Below are 18,789 nucleotides of genomic sequence, written 5' to 3'. Positions count from 1 at the left end.
TGTCATCTTCTGTGTAGAACTGAACAGGTGGTTTATAGGCGCTTAAAAGCAGCACGACCTTGGGCAAGTTGCTTCAGCTCTTCCGCCTTTTCCTACTCCTCTCGCCTGTAAAATGCAAATCTACCTGGACTGAGGGGAGAATGAAGGGGACATCTTGGTTCCTTGGCTGAACCAAGAGCAGGCCCACCTCTTTGGGGGCCAGAAGTCAAGGCCTGTGAGCTTCTCCTGCCTGCCTCCCCCTCCACGCCCACCTGCTCCTCTGACCCCAGGGACACCTGCCCAGCCTACAGGATGGAGGAGCACCCCTCACCCAGCCCGCACCCCACCTCCCGCCCACCGCCACCCACCACTCCCAAGTCAGAGTCAGAAGTCAAAGATTTTTATTGTTCTACAGACACTTCTGAAAAGAGATCTAATTGAGAAAACATACAAAGCACTTAAAAGTTTCATCTCCAGAGAGCACCTAGGTCTGACTGGAGGCGTCAGAGCCCTCCCCTTCAGGGCTCAGGGCTGAGAACAGGGTTAGCATATCGGATGATCAGTAAAAACATGCAGAAGTGAGAAGGAAAAGGAAAAAAAACCGCTGCATTCCCCCAGAGCAGAGGGGGACGGAATTTCAGAACAAAGAGGAGGCAGGGTGTGCAAGTACCAGGTGGCTCTCCCTCCTCTTCCCCCAGTGATCTTCTAAGACAGCTCTAAGCTGGAGAATGCAGTGAGCCCCACCTGCTCAGCAGGACCCACAGCCCCAAGTGCATCCCGGCTCAGTGCTCAGCAGGGCAGGGCTGCCTGTGGACAGGATGGGAAGAGACCCCCCACCTCCTGCCCGTTTCTCTGTGGCTGTGGCTGCGGGGACCCCACTTGTGCTCCTGGGGGGCCAGGGCTGGGGGCCCTGGCTCCTCCCTTCTTTGGTTCCACCCGAACGATTGTGCTTGCCGGACTCATCCCACCCCCACCCCCAAATTCCAGGCTCCCGCTGGTGGGCTGAAGGCACTGACAGGAATCCTGGGGAGACCCCAGGACAGCCATCTTCCCTTGTGCTCTGGGTGGCTCCATCCTGGGGCACATTCTGCCACCCTCAGCTCAGGCCCCAGAATCGGAACAGAGGAGGAAGTGTACCGTGCAAGGAAAAGGCCTTTCGGGACTTTTCCAGCTGTGCAGACATTCCTGAACCCCACTCTACATCCCTCCCCCCGCCAGAACCCCAACATGCCTGGCCCTTCTGCCCAGCCCTTCTTCTTGGGCTGTCGGTGCAGCTGTGGGCCCGGCCCCCATGGACCTGACCTCCAGATGGTGGTCAAAGAAACCCCCTTGGGGCACCCCATCCATCCCCCAGACCGGGGAGGTCAGCAGAGGTGGAGGCCTTGAGAGGTCACAGCTCTGGTACAGGGAGGCGGGTAGGGCTAGAGAGAAACGGGGAGACACGTCACATCTATGGAAAAGTGTCCAAAATACAAGCTAAGCGAGGGGAAGGAGGGCCAGAGAGTGGCCGGAAGAGAAAAAGAAAGAGGGTGGGACGGGGCCTGGGGGAGGGGCCTTCACACCACGCCGCAGATGAGAGTCTCCACCACGAAGGTGTTCTCGAAGTGGCGGATGGCGTTGCAGTGCTTGGCCCCTCGTTTGTTGATCCCTGAGAGAGAACCGAGAAATCCCAGTAAGGCCTGTGTCCTGGCCCAGAACTGGCTGGGCCACAAAGGCCACCAGCCTTGGAGCCTTAGCAGGACCTCAGGCCCCCAGGGGAAAGCGGGAGGCCCAGGTAATGACACCCAGATTCACCCAGAGGCAGCGCAGTGAAGTGGTGTGAATTTAAGAGCTGGAGTCAGACCACCCAGCACGGCCACTTTCCTGCTGTGTGACCTCAGGAGTGTTTCTTAACCTCTCTGTGCCTCGGTTTCTTCATCTTTAAAAGGGGCAGCAGGAATAGTGATGATGCGGATGATGCTGCTTGCTTACACTCTCTCTTAGGAGACATAACGAATGTGAAGCAGGGCTCAACTAACACCAGCTGTTATCCTCACTGTTACTGAGCTCTCTGACAGCTGGTCTCCAGCTGTGCGGCCAGGCACTGCCAGAGGATGGCCATGGTTTGGAGCTTGGGGCAGGGGCCAAGGTGGGTGGAGCCCGCCACTCACGCCTCCGGGTGGCCCGGCGCCGCAGCCGGTAGGTGTCCTTCCCGTTGCACAGGTGGTAGATGAAGGAGCCCAGGGCCTCCTTGTCGCTGACGTGCTCCGTGACCACCATTTCCTCCTGGATGATGTACGTCTGCGGGAGGTAAGTCCCCCTCTGCAAAGGGAGCAGCCACAGTGGTAGGTCAGAACCAGGGCTCTCCTCCCGTGGTCCCCACTTGCCCACGCCCCTCATCACCATCCTGCTGATCACCTGAGCCAAGCTCCCCCCCGCCTGAAATGCTCATCCAACACCACCCTCCTCATCCAGAGGCCACATGGCTCGCCCTTCTGACATTCCGAGACACTTCCTGTTTGTGCCAAGTGCCTGCACCTGCACTGCTGTGAGTCACGCAGGTGTGCAAGCCTGGTCCCCATCCTCTGGGGACTGCTCCTCGGGGGCAGGGCCCCCATCTTCTCCCTGCACTGCTGACGTGGGGTGACACGGAACTTGGCCGTGAACGCTAAGGAAGTTGGTTTCGAGGTTCTTCCGTAGTGAGGGAGGCCGAACTGGAGGGTTAGGCGTTAACTTCGAATGTGGGAGAAGTGAGCAGGTGGGGGATCGACCTTTGATGCCCGGCCTAGCTGACCACAACATCGGGTCCCCCACCCCTGCCGCAGGAACCTCCCTTGTCCTGGCGTGGCCTCATGGGGGGGGACCAGCCACTGCCGAGGCCCCGCCCACCTTCACGTTCATGAGCAGCTCCCAAAAGTTGCGAGGGGGCAGCACGATGGTGGTGTTGAGCTCGATGACGTAGCACTTGTCCAGGGAGATGTCATGATAGGCGGTGAGACCCTGAGCAGGAGGAGGGGGCCACATCAGTCTACGCAGGCGAAAGCCTGGCCCTGGTGGGCTGTGCAAGGCACGAACCCCAGGGCACCCATGCGACGCTCCCAGATTCCTCAACACCTGGGTGGGGCTCCCTTCTCCTGCACCTCTCCTAGCCTGTTTGTAGAAGCTTCCACTCACCAGATGAAAACACCACCTGTTAAGTGTTTCAGTTGTTACAAGGATTCTTCTCAGGGGGGTCACACAGTTGAGGTTTGAAAAACACGGTAAGTGTCCCAACTGTCCATCTGATCAAACCTGCGCGGTCCAAACACCCCAGTGGACGGCCTGGACCCTCAGCAAGAGATGCTCCACCCCAGGCCCTGTGTGTGGCACCTCTGTAAGATGTCAACATGCAAACAGCTCAGTAAAAAGGTAACAATCTGCAGCTGTCAGGAGGCTGAGGAGAAAGTCAGACACGGCTAGTTCAGGTCCTGTGAGAGCCGCATTACCTATATGATAAAAGCTGTGTCTTTAAATCCCCGATGGACCTAAACCGTAGACATCTACCACACAGTGTACATTACACAGTATGTACTTCAGGTTTAGACAAGGGACGTCGGCATTCTCCTTTTGCTCCTGTTCCTCTTCTCCTGGTGACTCTTGGTGGAAGGGGGGCTCTGGGTCCCTGGGTGCCCCCTCACCGCCCCTGCCCCAGTCCCTGGCCAGCCTCACCCGCTGGAAGTCGTGGATGATGTCCGCGGGGTCGCCACCACCAAACTGGGGCACAGGGACGTTGATGCGCTCGTAGTTCTCCTCGAGGTAGATCTTCACGTCCTCCTCCAGCTCCATGCGCGTGCGGGCCTGGGAGGACAGGGAGTCCTCGTAGAGGACACCGCAGTGGAAGAAGTTGTCTCGGGCCAGCTGAGCAAGGGTGGGTGGGGGGTGAGAGAAAGAGCGAGAAAGAGAGGGAGCCTGGTCACTCAGTGCCCTCGGCACAGCCACTGCTGCCTGCCCAACCACAGCAGGCTCTGAAGGCCTGGGGAAGCAGGCAGGGTGGGGCTGTGAGACCCATTTTACAGAAGGAGAAACCGAGAAACATGCCGAGTCAGGAAGGGTGAGCCAGGTCTGCCAGTTCCTAAAAGGAAGACACCTTTAGGCCTCAGTTCCCCCATCTGTAAAAAGACGAGAGCCCCTCAGGCTTCTTCTGGCCTCCAAGTCCGTGAGTCTACGGCTGTGAAATGGGGTGGATCTGCAGAGGCAAACACAGGGACTGTGGACAGGCGGAGCCCTGTGGGGAGCCACCCTCCGCTGCCACCAGAGGGTGCTCGCCTGCGCTTCCTGCCCTCTGCTGCGGGGTCCAGCACGGGAGGAAGAGGGAGGAGCTGAGAGGCAGCCCTGTTACTAGATTCTGGTGGTACCCCCCCACCCCCCACAAGCTGCGTGTCCACTCTCTCACAAGTCCCGTTACCTTCCCTGGACCCCGTACCTCATGAGAAACCTTGATAAACATGGTGTATCCTATCTCGGGGGGCAGCCTAATCACTCCAACAGCACGGGTAGGGAGGCAGCCTGGCGTGACTGATAGGCACGTGACTGACTGACCAGGGACCGTGTGCCCCTCCCACTCCCCCAGGGGCTCCTTCAGATAGAGCAGGGACTGCTGGCCCTGGCCCGTGATAGGCAGAACTCCCCTTTCTCTGAGTGTCAGCTCTCCCAGGAGAGTGAATCATCACATATAAATCATACTGTCCCAGGGCCCAGACCCAAAGGCTGCTCTGAGGTGGCCCTGTTCCCCAGGAATCCGGGTGGGGTGAGGAACCCCAGGAGGGCGTGAGTCGGGGCTGGGTACAGAGGCTGCAACAGGAAAAGGCCCCAGAGGGCGCGTGGCTGGGAAAGAGAACCAGGGGCAGGTATGGAGCAGGCCATGGGGAGTTGGAGCAGATGCTGAACAAAACGGGAAGTGAGTGGTGTGTGGGAGTGTGGTTTCACAGGGTAAGTCACATGGAACACAAACTCTTCAGTAATTTCCACTGCAGAAAAACTGGGTGACAACAAAGCGAAAGCCCAGTGCTAAAGGGTGGGAGGAGGTCACTTGGGTCATAAATGACTTGCAATTCTCAGCCTTCGTGTCACTGAGATTCCCCGTAAGTTGTGTTCATGGTTATTCTATTGAGCGACCTTTAACTGAACTACCTTCAGGTCTGAGAACTTGGTGGCACTGCCTCCCTCCCCAGGTCTGGGCTGATCACAAGGTCGCTGTGACCACGACCAGGTGTCTGGGCCAGCTTTGGGCCCAGATTGGCTGTGTGAGCAGATAACCAGGGTGCAATCTTGGGCGAAGGCCGCCCTCACAGGAGGTGGAGGTGAATCTGTTTACAACCCACCCTCCACCTTTCAAGGTTTGTAGCCCAGATGTCCAGGCCCGGAATGGAATTCTTGAAAGCATGACCCGCAGGCATAGGGGCTGGACTCTCAAGGGATTGCAGAGATCCAAGTTCTGCTGGACCTGAGTTTCCGGTAATAGCGCCCTGGGGGTGACACTGTGGGAAGGAGCCTCAAGGGCCCAGACTCTAATCCTGGCTCCCCCATCACTGACTGTGTTCCTGGGAGAGCGCCCTGTCAAGCTCAGGTGTGTCTGAAGAACTAGGCAAGGACCCTCCTCCAGAGCCCATGGGAGTTGAGGCCGGGGCCCCAGTCCTGTATCCTGGACCGAGACCAGGGAGGGCGAGGATGCAGATCTTCTGGGCTCCCCTGAGCACTCCTCCCACCTGGGGCTGCCCTCTCCTCACAACACCAAGCCCCTGGCTCTCAACAGCTCACACCTCCCGCTCCCACACCCTCACCCCTGACCCCTGCAAACACGCACACTTCCTTGCTTCTCTCTAAACGCCATTCTCTCTCGTCCCGGCCTCACCTGAGCGAGGAAGAAGTATCTGTAGATGTAGACGGAGGCGAACACGAGGCCCATGAGCAGCACGACCATGCCCATGGACAGGTAGCACACGCCGCCCACGGAGCCGCCCTTCTTATAGCGGTGGTGGGGGGGCCGCTCCTCCTGTGGACAGCAGCACAGGGTCAGCAGGTGGTGGTCCCACCCCCCTGGGAATCCCCTTTCCCGAAGTGAGACCTCTCCCCACCGGCTGGAGGGGAAGCCTCGGGGCAGAGGGAAGGGAGATGCTCAAAACACACAGAACATCATCTGGCAGGAAAGGAAAACATCGCCAGGGTCCCCCCAGCTCTTCTCATCTAAAGAGAAACGGACCCCCACCTTGAAGATGACCCATGGAGATCAAGCAAGCGTATTTTGAGTTACCCACACTATTAGTCCCCTTCATTATACCAGCTCTGACCACAGTAGGTTCTTTCAAACAGAGAGTGGGGAAGCACAGACGTGACCTTGGTGACTGTTCCAGGCCTAGGAACCTATAGGAACTGGGGTGCACTGGGCAGGCTGGAGCCACTGCTCTGGGCAATGGGGAGCAAGGGAAGGCTTCTGAAGTAGGAAGTGACAAGATCCACCTGCAGGCTGGAGCGGTCACTGACTGATGGGGACAGGGCTCCTGGAAGCCCACAGGGTCTGGGCAGGGGTGCTTGTCCCCTCAGGCCACACCGGGCAGGGCTCAGCCAGCCACGACAGTGATGGCATCACCCAGGCACTGGCTGGGAGCGTCAAGCAGGCTGTCAGGAGTGGAAACTGTAGGGTGAAGTCTGGAGGCTTCTGGAAGCCAGGGCGCCTCTGCCAGGAGGGAAACGTGGCTGTGGCAGCGGCAGCTGCCGGCAGGGAGGCCAGGGCAGGAGGTTCCTGGAAAAAAACCTGCTCTGGGGAGCCATGCTTGGTTTCGGGACAGTAGCTGCAGGGCTGCCAAGAAGCAGCCAGCCAGCCTGACCCAGCTCTAGTCCACACACATCTGGGCCAGTGGCTGGAAGGTGTGTGTGTATAACTCAGTAACCCTGCGCTCCCTGGAGCACTGGACCAGGAGTCTAGTGACTCGGGCTCTTAACCAGCTGTGTGTGGCCTTGGCCACCCCTCATCTTTATGCCTGTCCTCCCAGCCACCCCTGCCCTAATGCAGGCCTCATTCATCCTGGAGATGTCTCCAAGGCCCCAGGCCTGTCTCTGCCTACAGAGCCCACCCTCTTCCGTGATGCAGCCGGGAGAGGTTAGAGGCCAGTCCCAGCTCCCCTCCCCCACCACTTAAGGGGCTGAGGCAGAGCTGGGGAAGGCGGGAGCTCCAGCCCAGAGCCTGCACCTTCTCACTCCAGCTCTGCCACTGTCCACTCAGCCCTCTTTGTGCCGTGTTTCCATTCTCCCTTCATCCTGGAGCAGGTGGTAGGAAGGTAGGGACACAGTTCAGGTCCAGGTTACCCAGGACAGGCCCTTATCCTCAGTTCAGCAAAGGGGGCCCAGACTGGTAGGGGTCGGGTGCAGGGCCTGCTGTGTCCCTCAGGTCCCGCCCCTTTGCTTAGGGCACATGGGGGTGTGGGGCCTGGGCCTGAGGGAGCAGAGGGCCATCCCATCAGAGGGGCTGATACCTCCCCGCTTGGGGTTCTCCCCAACCCCTTTCCCGAGGAAAACGGCAGAAAATGCCTGAAGGACTCTCCCCCTCACTGCGCACACCTACTGCCAGGCCAGCAGCCCCTAGTCTCCAGCACCAAGGGATGCAGGCTGGAGAGGAACCTTGGCCCATCCTGCTCCCCCTTACAGGCCTGGGGCCTCTCCCAACCCTGGCCCTGCTGCAGGGGTCCTGTGATCGAAACCAGAGAAGCAAGCTGGTGAGACCACCCACCTGGCTGCCATCTCCTCGGCTCCCTGGGGGCACTATGCAAGGTCACTAGCACACGTGACCACTGCCCACAGGGCCCTGAGGGATGGCCGTCAGCCAGAATGGGTTGGGGGCTGCAATGGCATTGATTTTCCAGTGGGCTCCCAGGAGCAGCCCAGGACCTGGCGACCCGATGGCCAAGCTCTGCCAGGGTCTCACAAGGAACAAGCTATCCAGAGGCTCCAGCTATTGTGAGTGGGTCCAAAGGAGAGGTGGGTGACCAGGAAGACAGGCCAAGCACTGCACCTGCTCTGAATCCTGCCCTAAGGGCAGGACGTGTATTTTGTTGGACTGCAGGGACTCAGAAGCCCCATTATGGGCTGAGATCCATGAGTGGGAAGCACCCAGCCCCCTGACCTTCCACAGGTCCTCCTGTGAAATGTGAACAGACTCTTCCTGCCAGGGTTTTGTCAGGATTAAAGGATACAAAGACCCTGAAAGCCCTTTATAAAGGATAAAGTGCTAGATAAAAATAGCAGAACCTTTATCAGCTAAACCTTTCCTTTTTAGGGCCACCACCGAGCCAGCTGTTGAAGCTGCACTGTGGCCAAGTTTTGCTCCTGTGTTTGTTGGGGAAAACCAGAGAAGCAGGGTTGTGAGAACTGCCTTTAAAAAACAAAACAAAACAAAACAAAACAAACACCAAAAAAACTCAATAGGCTACAAAGCAAGAGCCCCAAGGTCTGCTCCACAATATAAGTTCACGGACAAGGTGAGACCTACTAGCTTTACAGCGGCCTTTCTGGGCCCAGGCTGGGTCAGGTGCTTCTAAGTGCCTGGGGGAGGGGCTGGGCAGGCGGAAGAGCGGGGAAAGGGAAGGTCAGTGAGGACAGGGGAGGGAAGAGAGGCAGCAGCTGAAGGGAGGAGAGGCCACCATTACTGAGAAAGAGTCTCCAGTCAGGACCCCGGGACGCCACCCTGTGTCCTCACAGGTCTCTGTGGTGGACCCCCACCTTTCCTAGACATGCAGCAGGTAAGTGGCTTCCTATCTGGTCCCTACAGACCCCCACCGAGTGCACACCCCTGGCTCACACCCTGCTCCCCTTCCGACCCAACACATTTGGCCTGCAGGGGCCAAACCCCCAGAAGCATCACGGAGCAGCAGGGGTGGAAGGGAAAGCAGGCCCAGAGGCTGCTAGGAGGCCGACTGGAAATCACAGAGACTCTGCTTTGAGACAAACGCTCTGGAACAGAAAGAGCCACACAGGGGAGGCCCCTGAATCCTGCCTGGAGCTCCCCGTGCCTGCACCTTCAGCCCCTTGCAGCAGCCCTGAGGCCCCTGGGAGCACGCAGTCAGCCTGGGCTGGAAAATCCCTGGCTGCACAGCTCACCCAGGATGATGGCCGAGGAGCCTGCTTCCCGAAGCCCTTAAGCTGCTTCACCTGTCATGCTGAAGCCCCAGGAAAACACAGCTCCCAAGTGGAGCAGTTACTCACAGCTGGGCATCTGGGGGGCTTCCACTGAGAGAAAGCAGAAAAATAGCGATACTGTTTCCATGGCAACTGAGCATCCTGAGAAACATGCCTTGCTGTGCATGCCTCTGGGGCACCTGGGCCACATGTCCGGGGACCTAGGAGGGGCCCGGGCCTTGGCCTGCCTGTTTCAGGAGTCTGCAGGGCTCTCATTAAATGATTTAGTAAAGCCAGCGACAAAAGAGTCAGGGGGAACCCTGCCAACAGAAGCATTAACTCTGAAGACTCCCCGGCTTAGGGAGAAAGCTCACCCACCTTCCCTCCATGGCAATGTCCAAATTAACTGCAAGCAGATTAAACTACAGTGGCAGGCTGCTCGGAGGAAGCTAGCACAGGCGCCAGAAATACACTCATGGCAGGCCCAGGCTGGTGGCTGGGGGTGGGCTCCCACCTCAGCTCACCGGCACCACTCCCCCTCCTCAGCCTCTTCCTCTCCCAGGCTGCAGAACACAGAGGCAAGGGCACCAGGGAGGGAGGGAGGGAAGGAGGGAGTGTGTGTGTGACTGAGACAAACAGAAGCCTGGAGAGGTGGGGGGACTGGGTAAATGCCCTCCGCCCACCGAGCACGCAGAGGTGTGGTCAGAAGTACAGACATCAGCTAGGTAAACGCGGACAGGGCACCATGAACTCACCATCAGTGAAACCCCACTCCTGTCGTGTGACCCAGTGGTGCCCACAGTGCAGGCCTGGGGAGGAAGAAGGGTATGGACCGGAGAACAGCCCTGCACAGCCGGGGTAGATTCCCTCTGCTAATTCTTTCTATTCCATTCCCAACAGTCAAGATGAGACCCCAGAGAACAAAGGTTCGGGGGGCGAGGAGCACAGCTGCTGCTGGAAGCTCTCCTAGGGGAGACGCAACTCGGAGACGCTGCAGGGGCTGTGCTTCCGTGATCTTACCATTAAGATTTTTTTATGGTAAGCGAAACTCATCCCTTCGTGGCAATCTGCTGACAGCCTTGAATCATGCAAGGAGGGGCCGAAAGGAGGACAGAAAAGAAAGGGAAATGAGAGAGAAGGCAGAAAAGTCACTGGGGCACAAGTCCAAAAGCCAGAGCCCCTTGGGGAAGTCCCAGGGCAGGCGAGGCATGGCCGCCGAAGTTCCTACACCACCACAGGGGCAGGACCGCCCATTCACCAAGATCCTCTTGGCCCAGCCCTCAGGGCCCATGGGGCAGCAGGGCTCCAGGCCCCACCAGATCCACTCTCCTGGCTGGCAGGGGTCCCTCCCCCAACCACTCCAGGAGACCCAGCTCCTTCCTGCCAAGGGCCTGAGGCCAGGAGGTGGAAAGTGAAATCTGATCCCAGGTATGCGGGCTGGGGGAGGGGGTGACACAGGGGCCATTAATCAAAGGCAAAAGCCAAGGAGAAAATTACAGCGCTGAGAAGATGACTACTGAACATGGTTCTCTCTTCTTGTGGCGCCTCCAACCTGACTGTTCGAGTCTGTACACGCCCACACCTGCCTGTGTGTGTGTGTGTGTGCGTGAGTGCACACGCGCGCGCGCATACACAAAGACACGGGCAGATAGTAGGGACAGGGGAACTGGGCTGAGAGTTGCAGGGCTGGCCGGTGGGCCTCCAAAGGGGAAGAATGATCCGGCTAGAGAGTGCTAAGAGGGGGTGCTTCCCGTCCAGCCCACTTTCCAAGCTGACTTCCCGCCAGCTGCCCATCAGCGCTGGCTTCTTATTATCTCAGAGACAAGCACCACGTGGGGAGGGTGGGCAGCTGGAGGCCCAGCTGGGCCCCCACCCCCATCCCTTCCCGGCCCACCGAGGCACTTCCTTCCAGCAGCAGGTCTGGGACAAAATCCTCCTTGTTTCAGTTTTACTCAGAAGCCGGGGGAGGCCCACTGTGCTGGTGCTGCTGCTGTGGCTGCCCTCCCCTAGCCCCCCGGGGCGGGCATACAGGTTGACATTTTATTATGACAGCTAGAGGGTGGCTCACTGCTGAAAGGCACTCACAAGACTCTTCATTGAGTGGTCCTTCCAGAGCTTGTAATCTTATTTTTGAGTGCAGTTCAGTAGCCAAGGAAGGTTCTAGGGTCGCCCCCAGCCAGAAGAGACCTTCTAATCAGCTTTCCTCTCACACGCCCATCAGCAGGGGACAAACCCAAATGCCCTCTCTTAAAGCAGCAGCTCCCGGGAACTCCTAGCCTGCCTGCCTGTCCCTGGCTGGTGTCCTGGGCTACTGTGAATGCTGGGCGCCTGATGTGTTTACCGCAGGAGGAGGAGGCAGGAGTGGGGGGCTTGCTCCACACCCCGCACACGTGGAAAATGTGCCCACTGGCCAGGCGAGGCCACAAGAAGCTCAGAGAGATCAATTCTCTTCACAAGCCTCCAATTCCAGCAGGTGACTGGCAGGGCCAAAGTGTGACACCCAAAAGCCTCCTCTGATCACCTCAGGGCGGGTGAGCTGTGGAAGTTTACTAACAAGCAGATCTGTCCTAAAGGTGCTGGGATTTTAATCCTCCTTCTGGGGCCCCATCGCTCCCCCTTGCCCATTAAGAGAGCGGGGTGGGGGAGTTTTAGGGGGGAAATCCTGCCTAACTAATCAGGTCTGGGGAGGAGGCGCACTCAGCTGGCTTCAGACCATTGCAAACAGCACCAGGAAGATGTTGATGTTTCCATTTCACGCTGTGCAAGGGGAGAGAGGACGGTTTAAGAGAGGACGCTTGATTCTGGAGCCAGAAGCTGGATGTCAGTTACAGCCAAGGCTGCATCTACCATCGCGCGGCTGCTACCAGAAAATGTGCCACTCCTGAGAAATTCGGCAGACCTTCTAACGGGAGTTTGAATTACATCCTCGACTGTCTGGCTGGTCCTCCCTCCTGCCAGAATCCTATAGCTCTCAGAAGCAGGGTCCAGTTTTCTGGGCCTTGGGAGAAGTACTTGGGATCCCATCCTGGCACCCTACAGGGGCTGGGTGCAAGGGAGGAAGAAGGCTTGAAGAACCCCTTTCAAACTTTTAAAGCTGCAGGCCACGCCTTCAAATGTGGAGTATCCCCTCAGCATCTAAGCTGAGAAGACAGAGCTGCTCTGGTGGGGGTTGCTATGCAACCCCCAAACCAGACCCGGTGGCCACTGATGCTGCAGTGACCACACCAGGGCAAGGGGGCTCGCTAAGGCTCTTCCTGGAATTCTATGCTCAGTCTTTGCTCTAGCTGTGACACCCACCTCTGAGTCCCCTCTCCAGCGTCCCCTTTTCCAGGGCACAGGTAATCCGGCAGCATCTCCTCACCGCCGACTGCCCCCCCACCCCCCGCCCCCACCTCAAGGTTTAGTCTGAGCAGTCAACTTGGGGAGGGGCCTTGGTGCTGTGGAAGACTCCTCAGAAGCTAGCAACGGAAAGAGAGAGGGAGAGAACTCCTGTTTCGATGGGGGGGGGGGGGGGCGCCGGCGGGTGCTTGGTGCGCTCCAAGACCGCCAGGGGCGACGGCCGCGAAGGCCCCTTTGCTGGGGCACTATAAAGCTTGGCCGGACCAGCTCTCCTTCCCCTCCTTGCCCGCCACGCGTCCTGCCCCTCGGGGCCCTCCCCCGGTCAGACTCCACGCAGCTCAGACAGTTCTCCACGGCGGAAATGCCTCCTCTCCCCAAGGCTGGAGGGAAAGGGGAGGAAGGGGAGGACGCTGCCCCCACAAAGCGCAACCTGGATGCGGGAGGGCCCCCGGGCAGAGGAGGGGCGTCCCCGCCGAGTGGAGGGGGTAGCCCAGAGGGAGAGCGAACGAGGAGAGGAAGGAAGAGGAGAGCTGGGAGGCCCAGACGGCGGGGGGCGGGGTGGGCTCAGGGCACCCAGACTCGTAACTCGAATCTCGAATCCCGGACTTGTGGCCAGGCCGGTTCTGGTTTATTTCCATTTCATGTTTCATCGCTTTAAATCTGGTCCACAAATTCAGGTGCACACTAGCAGCCCATCCTTCGTCCCCGGCAGTCCCCGGTTTGGGATGAAATCAATAGTCCCTCCCCCTTCGTTGGCACCAGACCCCCTCCCCTCATTCCCCACCAATCACAACCCACCGCCCTACTTTGGGGAAACAATGTCCAACCCTTCTCCCATCCCCCACCTGGGGAATCGACTCGCGGCCCCTCCTCCTTGATTGGAACCAGACGCACACACCCCCACCAACATTCCTCGAACTTCCTCGGACCAGCCCCCTCCCCGTATTTTGGGGCCAGGCGTCTAGGGCCCCCCTCCACTTTTGGAAGAGACCTCGAGCGCTTCCCCACCTGGCATCTTCGACTCGGACCCCCACTCACTCTTCAGACTTATGCTTTTGACTCCTTAAGGGGACAGGACCCAAGCCCCCTCCCCACTTTGGGATCGATGACCCATTCCTGACTCCCACCCCCGCTCTGCTCTAGGCTCCGGGATCCCAGTGCGCCTCGGGCAGTTGCCGGAACCGGCAAGGCGCGCTTTGGTCCCCCGCCCCCCATCTGAACAAATCCCAGCCCCTCTCACCCGAGCCGGCGTCAGCAGGATCTCGGCGGCCGGGGCGGGGGCCGGGGCAGAGGCCGAGGCCGAAGCCTTGTCGGCCTTGTCGCCCTTGATGCCGGCCACCGCGGGCTGGAAGCTGATCTTCACCATGGCTGCGACGGACCGCGCGTCCGCTCTGCAGCCTCTGCCCGTGCAGCCTCTCTCAGTGCAACCTCTCTCTGTGCCACCACCGCTCCGCGCTCTGCAGGCACCGGAAGTTTGGATCCTTTTCGCGTCCTTTTCTCTAACCCCACCCCCAGCCCTCCCCGCCCCCGCCCCAATAAGGGAGGGCCTTGGCTCCTGCCGCGCCTGCGCCCCCTTCCCGCCTGAGGGGCTTGCAGTGACCCCTACCGGGCGCGCTGCTCCGACCCGGGGAAGTCTGAAGTTCCCGCAACCACTCATTCAGTAACTCACTCCATCCATCCATCCATCCATCCATCCAATCAGACATGGACTCAACCCCCTTCGCAGCCTTATCCCTTCCATCTGCCTCTCCAAGACCAGCATCCCCAGAATATACAATCTTTGTTAAAATCGTGTTTGCCAGGCAAATGCATCTTCTAGACCTGTTCCACATTTCCTCTACCCCACTTCATACCATCCTCTTTGGAAATGCTGGAGCCCTCACTGTACATGCTCCCACCACTCCCTCCTCCCAGTCCCTCTTCCGACCTGTCCTGGGCCCTGGGAGGAGGTGTCAAGGCCAGGTGCCTAACTACTTGCCTTTGTCCCGCATCCTGCATCCATCCACACCGGCTTCATTCTCCATCATTCTTTTCCCTTCATCATTCATTCCTGCAGAACCTTCCTGAGAGCCCTCACGGGGAGCATGCGGAGAACACTGGGAGTAGAGAAAGGAAAGCAGCCCCTGCTCTTTGGCGCTCTTGTGTTAGCTGTGGCCTCAGTTACTGAGTGAAGGGTCCTGTTGCCCATTTCTTACCCATCCAGGAGGATTATGGCAAGTGTAATGGGAAGATCTGCAGGGCAGTGTGTCTGGAGACTCAATCCTTCTCTTACTGGGGAGGCCTTGGAGCTGCTTGGCCACGCCCTTTCCCGTAACTCCTCCCACTCCTCCATCAACTCAGTTGAGGACCAAGATTGGTCACCGTGGGAAAGTCTCCTGGAATCAACTCCTGCAAAAGCTCATTTAAAAACTAAAACCCCACGTGTGTTTACCTCTCTCCAAATTGAGTAGTTGAGTGCTATTCTTAAAAGAGATCTGGCTTATTACAATTTAAAGCACTGGTTATTTAAGCCTTACAATTACAATTAAGCTCTAGACGGTCAGTGGAGCGAAAAAAACATGCAGGCGTCTCAGACAAGGGTATACCCACCACCCTCAGAGCTCTGTCAGCTGCCCAGAACTTACTCATCTTATAACTAAAAGTTCATATCCCTTGGCCACCATCTCCCCATTTACCCCATCCCCACCTTGTGATAGCCACTGTTCTGCTCTCTGGTTCTATGAGGTCGACTATTTTAGGTTCCACATTTAAATGAGGTCACATAGTATTTGTCTTTCTCTGTCTGGTTTATTTCACTTAGCATGACGTCCTCCATGTTCACATGTTGTCACAAATGGCAGGATTTTCTTCATTTTCATGCCTAAATAATATTCCATTAATATATACACCACATTTTGTTTATCTATTCATCTGTCGATGAATCAATGAACACTTAGGTTGCTTCCACGTCTTGGCTGTTGTGACTAATGCTGCAATGAACATAGGAGTGCAGGTATCTTTTCAAAATACTCATTTCATTTCCTTTGGATGTACACCCAGAAGAGGAATTGCCAGATCATATGGAATTGCTGGATCATATCTATTTTTAATTTTTTGAGGCACCTCCATACTGTTTTCCATAATGGCTGTACCTGCTAAGTATATTGAAGAGATATTTCTACTGAAAAAAAATCAGTAAAAAGAGACAAATCTCTGGAAAATCTAATTAATAAATAAGAGAAAATACTAATACCTTTCTATATTCTGCAGTTACAAGTATAGAGAAGGTAGATATTACAAGGTATAAAATATTTTATACACAATCATATCTAATAAATATAAATATTCTGAAATAATGATTTTATGAAAAAGAAGAAATGGCCAAGATGGACTCAAGAAGAAGTAGATCATGATGCCCTATAATTAAGGAAGCTACTGGAAAAAGTTCTCAAGCAATTATCTCAAAAAATGGCTAAGAGCAGTCAGATCATTTAACTGGATAATTCTTTCCAACTAAAGGAACAGTTAATTCCACTGATGCTCTGATTAGTTTCAGGCATACTTTATATATTCTGATACAAAAATCTGACAAATAGAAGGGAAAACATAATTTTAGTTACAAATAGAGATACAAAAATTCAATAGAACATTACAAGAACAGTGAGGTGCCATCAAGGAGAACTTCTCCTAAGAGTAATGACACAGAATTTGTGTTTAAAAATCTATTTCAGGAGAAATTGATTTATAAAATAATGCTTAAAACTCATAGTTATTCAAACTTGAACAGCACAGAAAAACGTAAAGAAAACAAAGCAACTATTATGACAAAACCCACAATAACCACTGTGAATGTCCTGTTATCTTGTTCGCCAACATTTTTTACACTCTCTGTGTATGAGTATGGTTATGTGTGCTGTGACTTTAAGAAAACTGGAATCACATTTTTTGTGTATGTGTGTGTGTGCACCGCGTGTGTGTGTTCTCAACTGAGGGTATTTTTGACCCTCAGGAACATTTAGCAATGTCTGGTGACATTTTTGGTTGTCACAGTGGGGGAGAAAGAAAGGGGGGCAGGGTCGGTGCTACTGGCCTCTAGTGGGTAGAAGCCAGAGATGCTGCTGAACACAGTGCACAAGACAAAGAATTATCCAGCCTAAAACGTCAGCAGCGTCAAGGTTGAGAAATATTGATTAATATCCTCCTTTTATTCCCTTTAAGATAATTTCAGCATCTTATCAGGTGCTGGGCGGGATGCCCACCATCTCCCTCCCCATGTCCTCATTTCTGGACCCTGTGAATTTGCTACCTTGCATGGTGAAAGGAACTTTGCAGATGTAATTAAGTTTACGAGCCTAAAATAGGGAGATTATCCTGGATTATCAGTGTGGGCCCAGTCTAATCACATAAAACTTAAAAGCAGAGAGCTTTCCCTGGCTGGAGTGAGGGATGCGGCAGAAGGAGAATCAAGAGAGAGTTGAACTAAGAAGGACTGGATGTGGCCTTGCTGGTCTGAAGATGATGGGGGAGTGTTGTGAGGAGAGCAGGAGAGAGACTCCCAGCTGAGTGCAAGAAAACGGGGACCTCAGTCCTACAACCACATGGAACTGAATTCTGTCAACAACCTGAGTGAGTCTGGAGGAACATTCCCCTCTGGATCCTCCAGATAAGGAGCCCAAGCTGGCCTGCACCTTGCTTTTGACTCTGTGAGACCAGGAGCAGAGGAAACAGCAGAGCCCACTGTCCTGTTAACCTACACAACTCCTAGACGAGGAATCTGTGTTGCACCAAATTTATGACAATATGTTACAGCAGCAATATAAAACAATGTGTCTGGCAGGATTGAAAATCATCTCAAATTCACAAACATCTTTGTATGTAAATCTTTGTCTCATCTCATAGGCTTTTTTCCTAAACATTGCCAAGGTCCTCGCCAGAACTGTTTTTTTCAATTTATCACCAGGCATATTTGCAAGAAATGGCTATACTACCTTTGGTGAAATTATTTAAAATGTGTCCTTTAATTTTATAAGTAAAAACATAGACCTCAATATTATAATTTTAAAAATTGAAGTATACTTGATTTACATTATTGTGTTAGTTTCAAGGGTACAGCAAAGTGATTCAGTTATTTTTTTCTGCTTATATCCCTTTACAGGTAATTACAAGATATTCAATATAATTCCTTGTGTTATACAGTAAATCCCTGTTGCTTAGTAATTTCATGTGTAGTATTTTACATCTGTTAATCCCATACTTCTAATTTATCCTCCTCCCACCTCCCCTTTGGTAACTGTAAGTTTGTTTTCTGCATCTGTAAGTCTGTTTCTGTTTTGTATATAGATTCATTTGTATTATTTTTTAGATTCCACATATAAGTGATATCATATACTGTTTGTCTTTCTCTGTCTCATTTACTTCACTAAGTATAATATTCTCTAGGTCTATTCATGTTGCTGCAAATGGCAATATTTTAGTCTTTTTATGGCTGAGTAATAATCATATATATATATATACATGTATACACACACAGGAGTGGGATTGCTAGATCATATGTTATCTCTATTCAATATTATAATATTTTGTCAATTTTTTATTCAAAAATTTTAAAGTGCCAGATATTTGCTAATTATGTGTTTTTTTAAGATCTACCTCTTAGATTGATCAATTCTGTTTCTTTTCCTGTTTTATATTTACTTTATTTCTGCCTTTAAAAAATTTTATATCTTTCTCTTTTCTTCAGATTTGTTCTGTTATTTTTCTTAATTTTTTCTTTTCTTTTTTTTTTTTTACAAGATATTGAATATAGTTCCCTGTGCTATATAGTAAGAACTTGTTATTTTTTCCTAACTCTTTTTTACTAGTGAAGATAAAACATTTGTCCTTATATTCATTATGTCTCTGTCTACAAATTAGGGGAAATATTAGCTATTTCATAGGTAATAATAATTAAGTAATAATATTAGGTGTAAATGAGATGATAAATAGTGCAGAACTGAAAGCATTATAACTCAAATAACTTTCTGCTGCTGGTTGTTGGATTGCTTTCAGTTTTTCACTATTATAAACAATGCTGCAGTGGACATCCTCAATACTCTCCACAAAGGGCATCCAGTTCAGACCCCACCAGCTGTGCCACTACTGCTGCTTCCCCCCACACCCCTCCCCGTTGGGGAGGGGGATGTTCCATTTAAATCATCTGAAAAACAGTAATACTATTTTATCTGAGTTTTTCAGAATGTTGCTCAGAAAAATAAAAATGTCATCAGCAGGTATACACATTTGAAATGTATTTTGAAGCAAGTTGTTTTTACCCAGTCAAGGTTTATGAGACGTAATTTCTAATAAAATTTTTTATTTGAAGTGGAA

General features: G+C 53.9%; 1 protein-coding gene across 2 annotated transcripts; it reads right to left on the bottom strand.

Annotated features, from left to right (window-relative positions):
• Nucleotides 1-363: 363 nt before the first annotated feature.
• ITM2C (integral membrane protein 2C) lies at nucleotides 364-14,017 on the bottom strand. Of its 2 annotated transcripts, none has more exons than XM_010985658.3 (6): nucleotides 13,685-14,017; nucleotides 5,849-5,989; nucleotides 3,667-3,855; nucleotides 2,848-2,958; nucleotides 2,130-2,280; nucleotides 364-1,627 (listed from the first exon to the last, which is right to left on the bottom strand). In XM_010985658.3, the coding sequence occupies exons 1-6, from the start codon at nucleotides 13,808-13,810 to the stop codon at nucleotides 1,536-1,538; spliced, it is 810 nt and encodes a 269-aa protein (XP_010983960.1). In that variant the 5' UTR covers nucleotides 13,811-14,017; the 3' UTR covers nucleotides 364-1,535. The 2 variants fall into 2 exon arrangements, with proteins under 2 accessions (XP_010983960.1, XP_064341326.1); XM_064485256.1 differs by lacking the exon at nucleotides 13,685-14,017 and adding an exon at nucleotides 9,861-9,879 and having other exon boundaries at nucleotides 855-1,627.
• Nucleotides 14,018-18,789: the final 4,772 nt, after the last annotated feature.

Source organism: Camelus dromedarius, chromosome 4, assembly GCF_036321535.1.
Source record: "Camelus dromedarius isolate mCamDro1 chromosome 4, mCamDro1.pat, whole genome shotgun sequence".
In the NCBI taxonomy this organism is placed as follows: Eukaryota; Metazoa; Chordata; class Mammalia; order Artiodactyla; family Camelidae; genus Camelus; species Camelus dromedarius.
This window is presented reverse-complemented; position numbering and strand designations above follow the sequence as displayed.

Bases quoted from the DNA above. Each gene is read 5' to 3' on its own strand.
- ITM2C (XM_010985658.3), bottom strand. From the start codon at position 13,810: ATGGTGAAGATCAGCTTCCAGCCCGCGGTGGCCGGCATCAAGGGCGAC. The intron at 3,856-5,848 runs GTGAGGCCGGGA...ACCCTTGCTCAG, and splicing joins GATACTTCTTCCTCGCTCAG to CTGGCCCGAGACAACTTCTT. The intron at 1,628-2,129 runs GTGAGTGGCGGG...GTTCTCTCTCAG, and splicing joins GCGCCGGGCCACCCGGAGGC to GGATCAACAAACGAGGGGCC.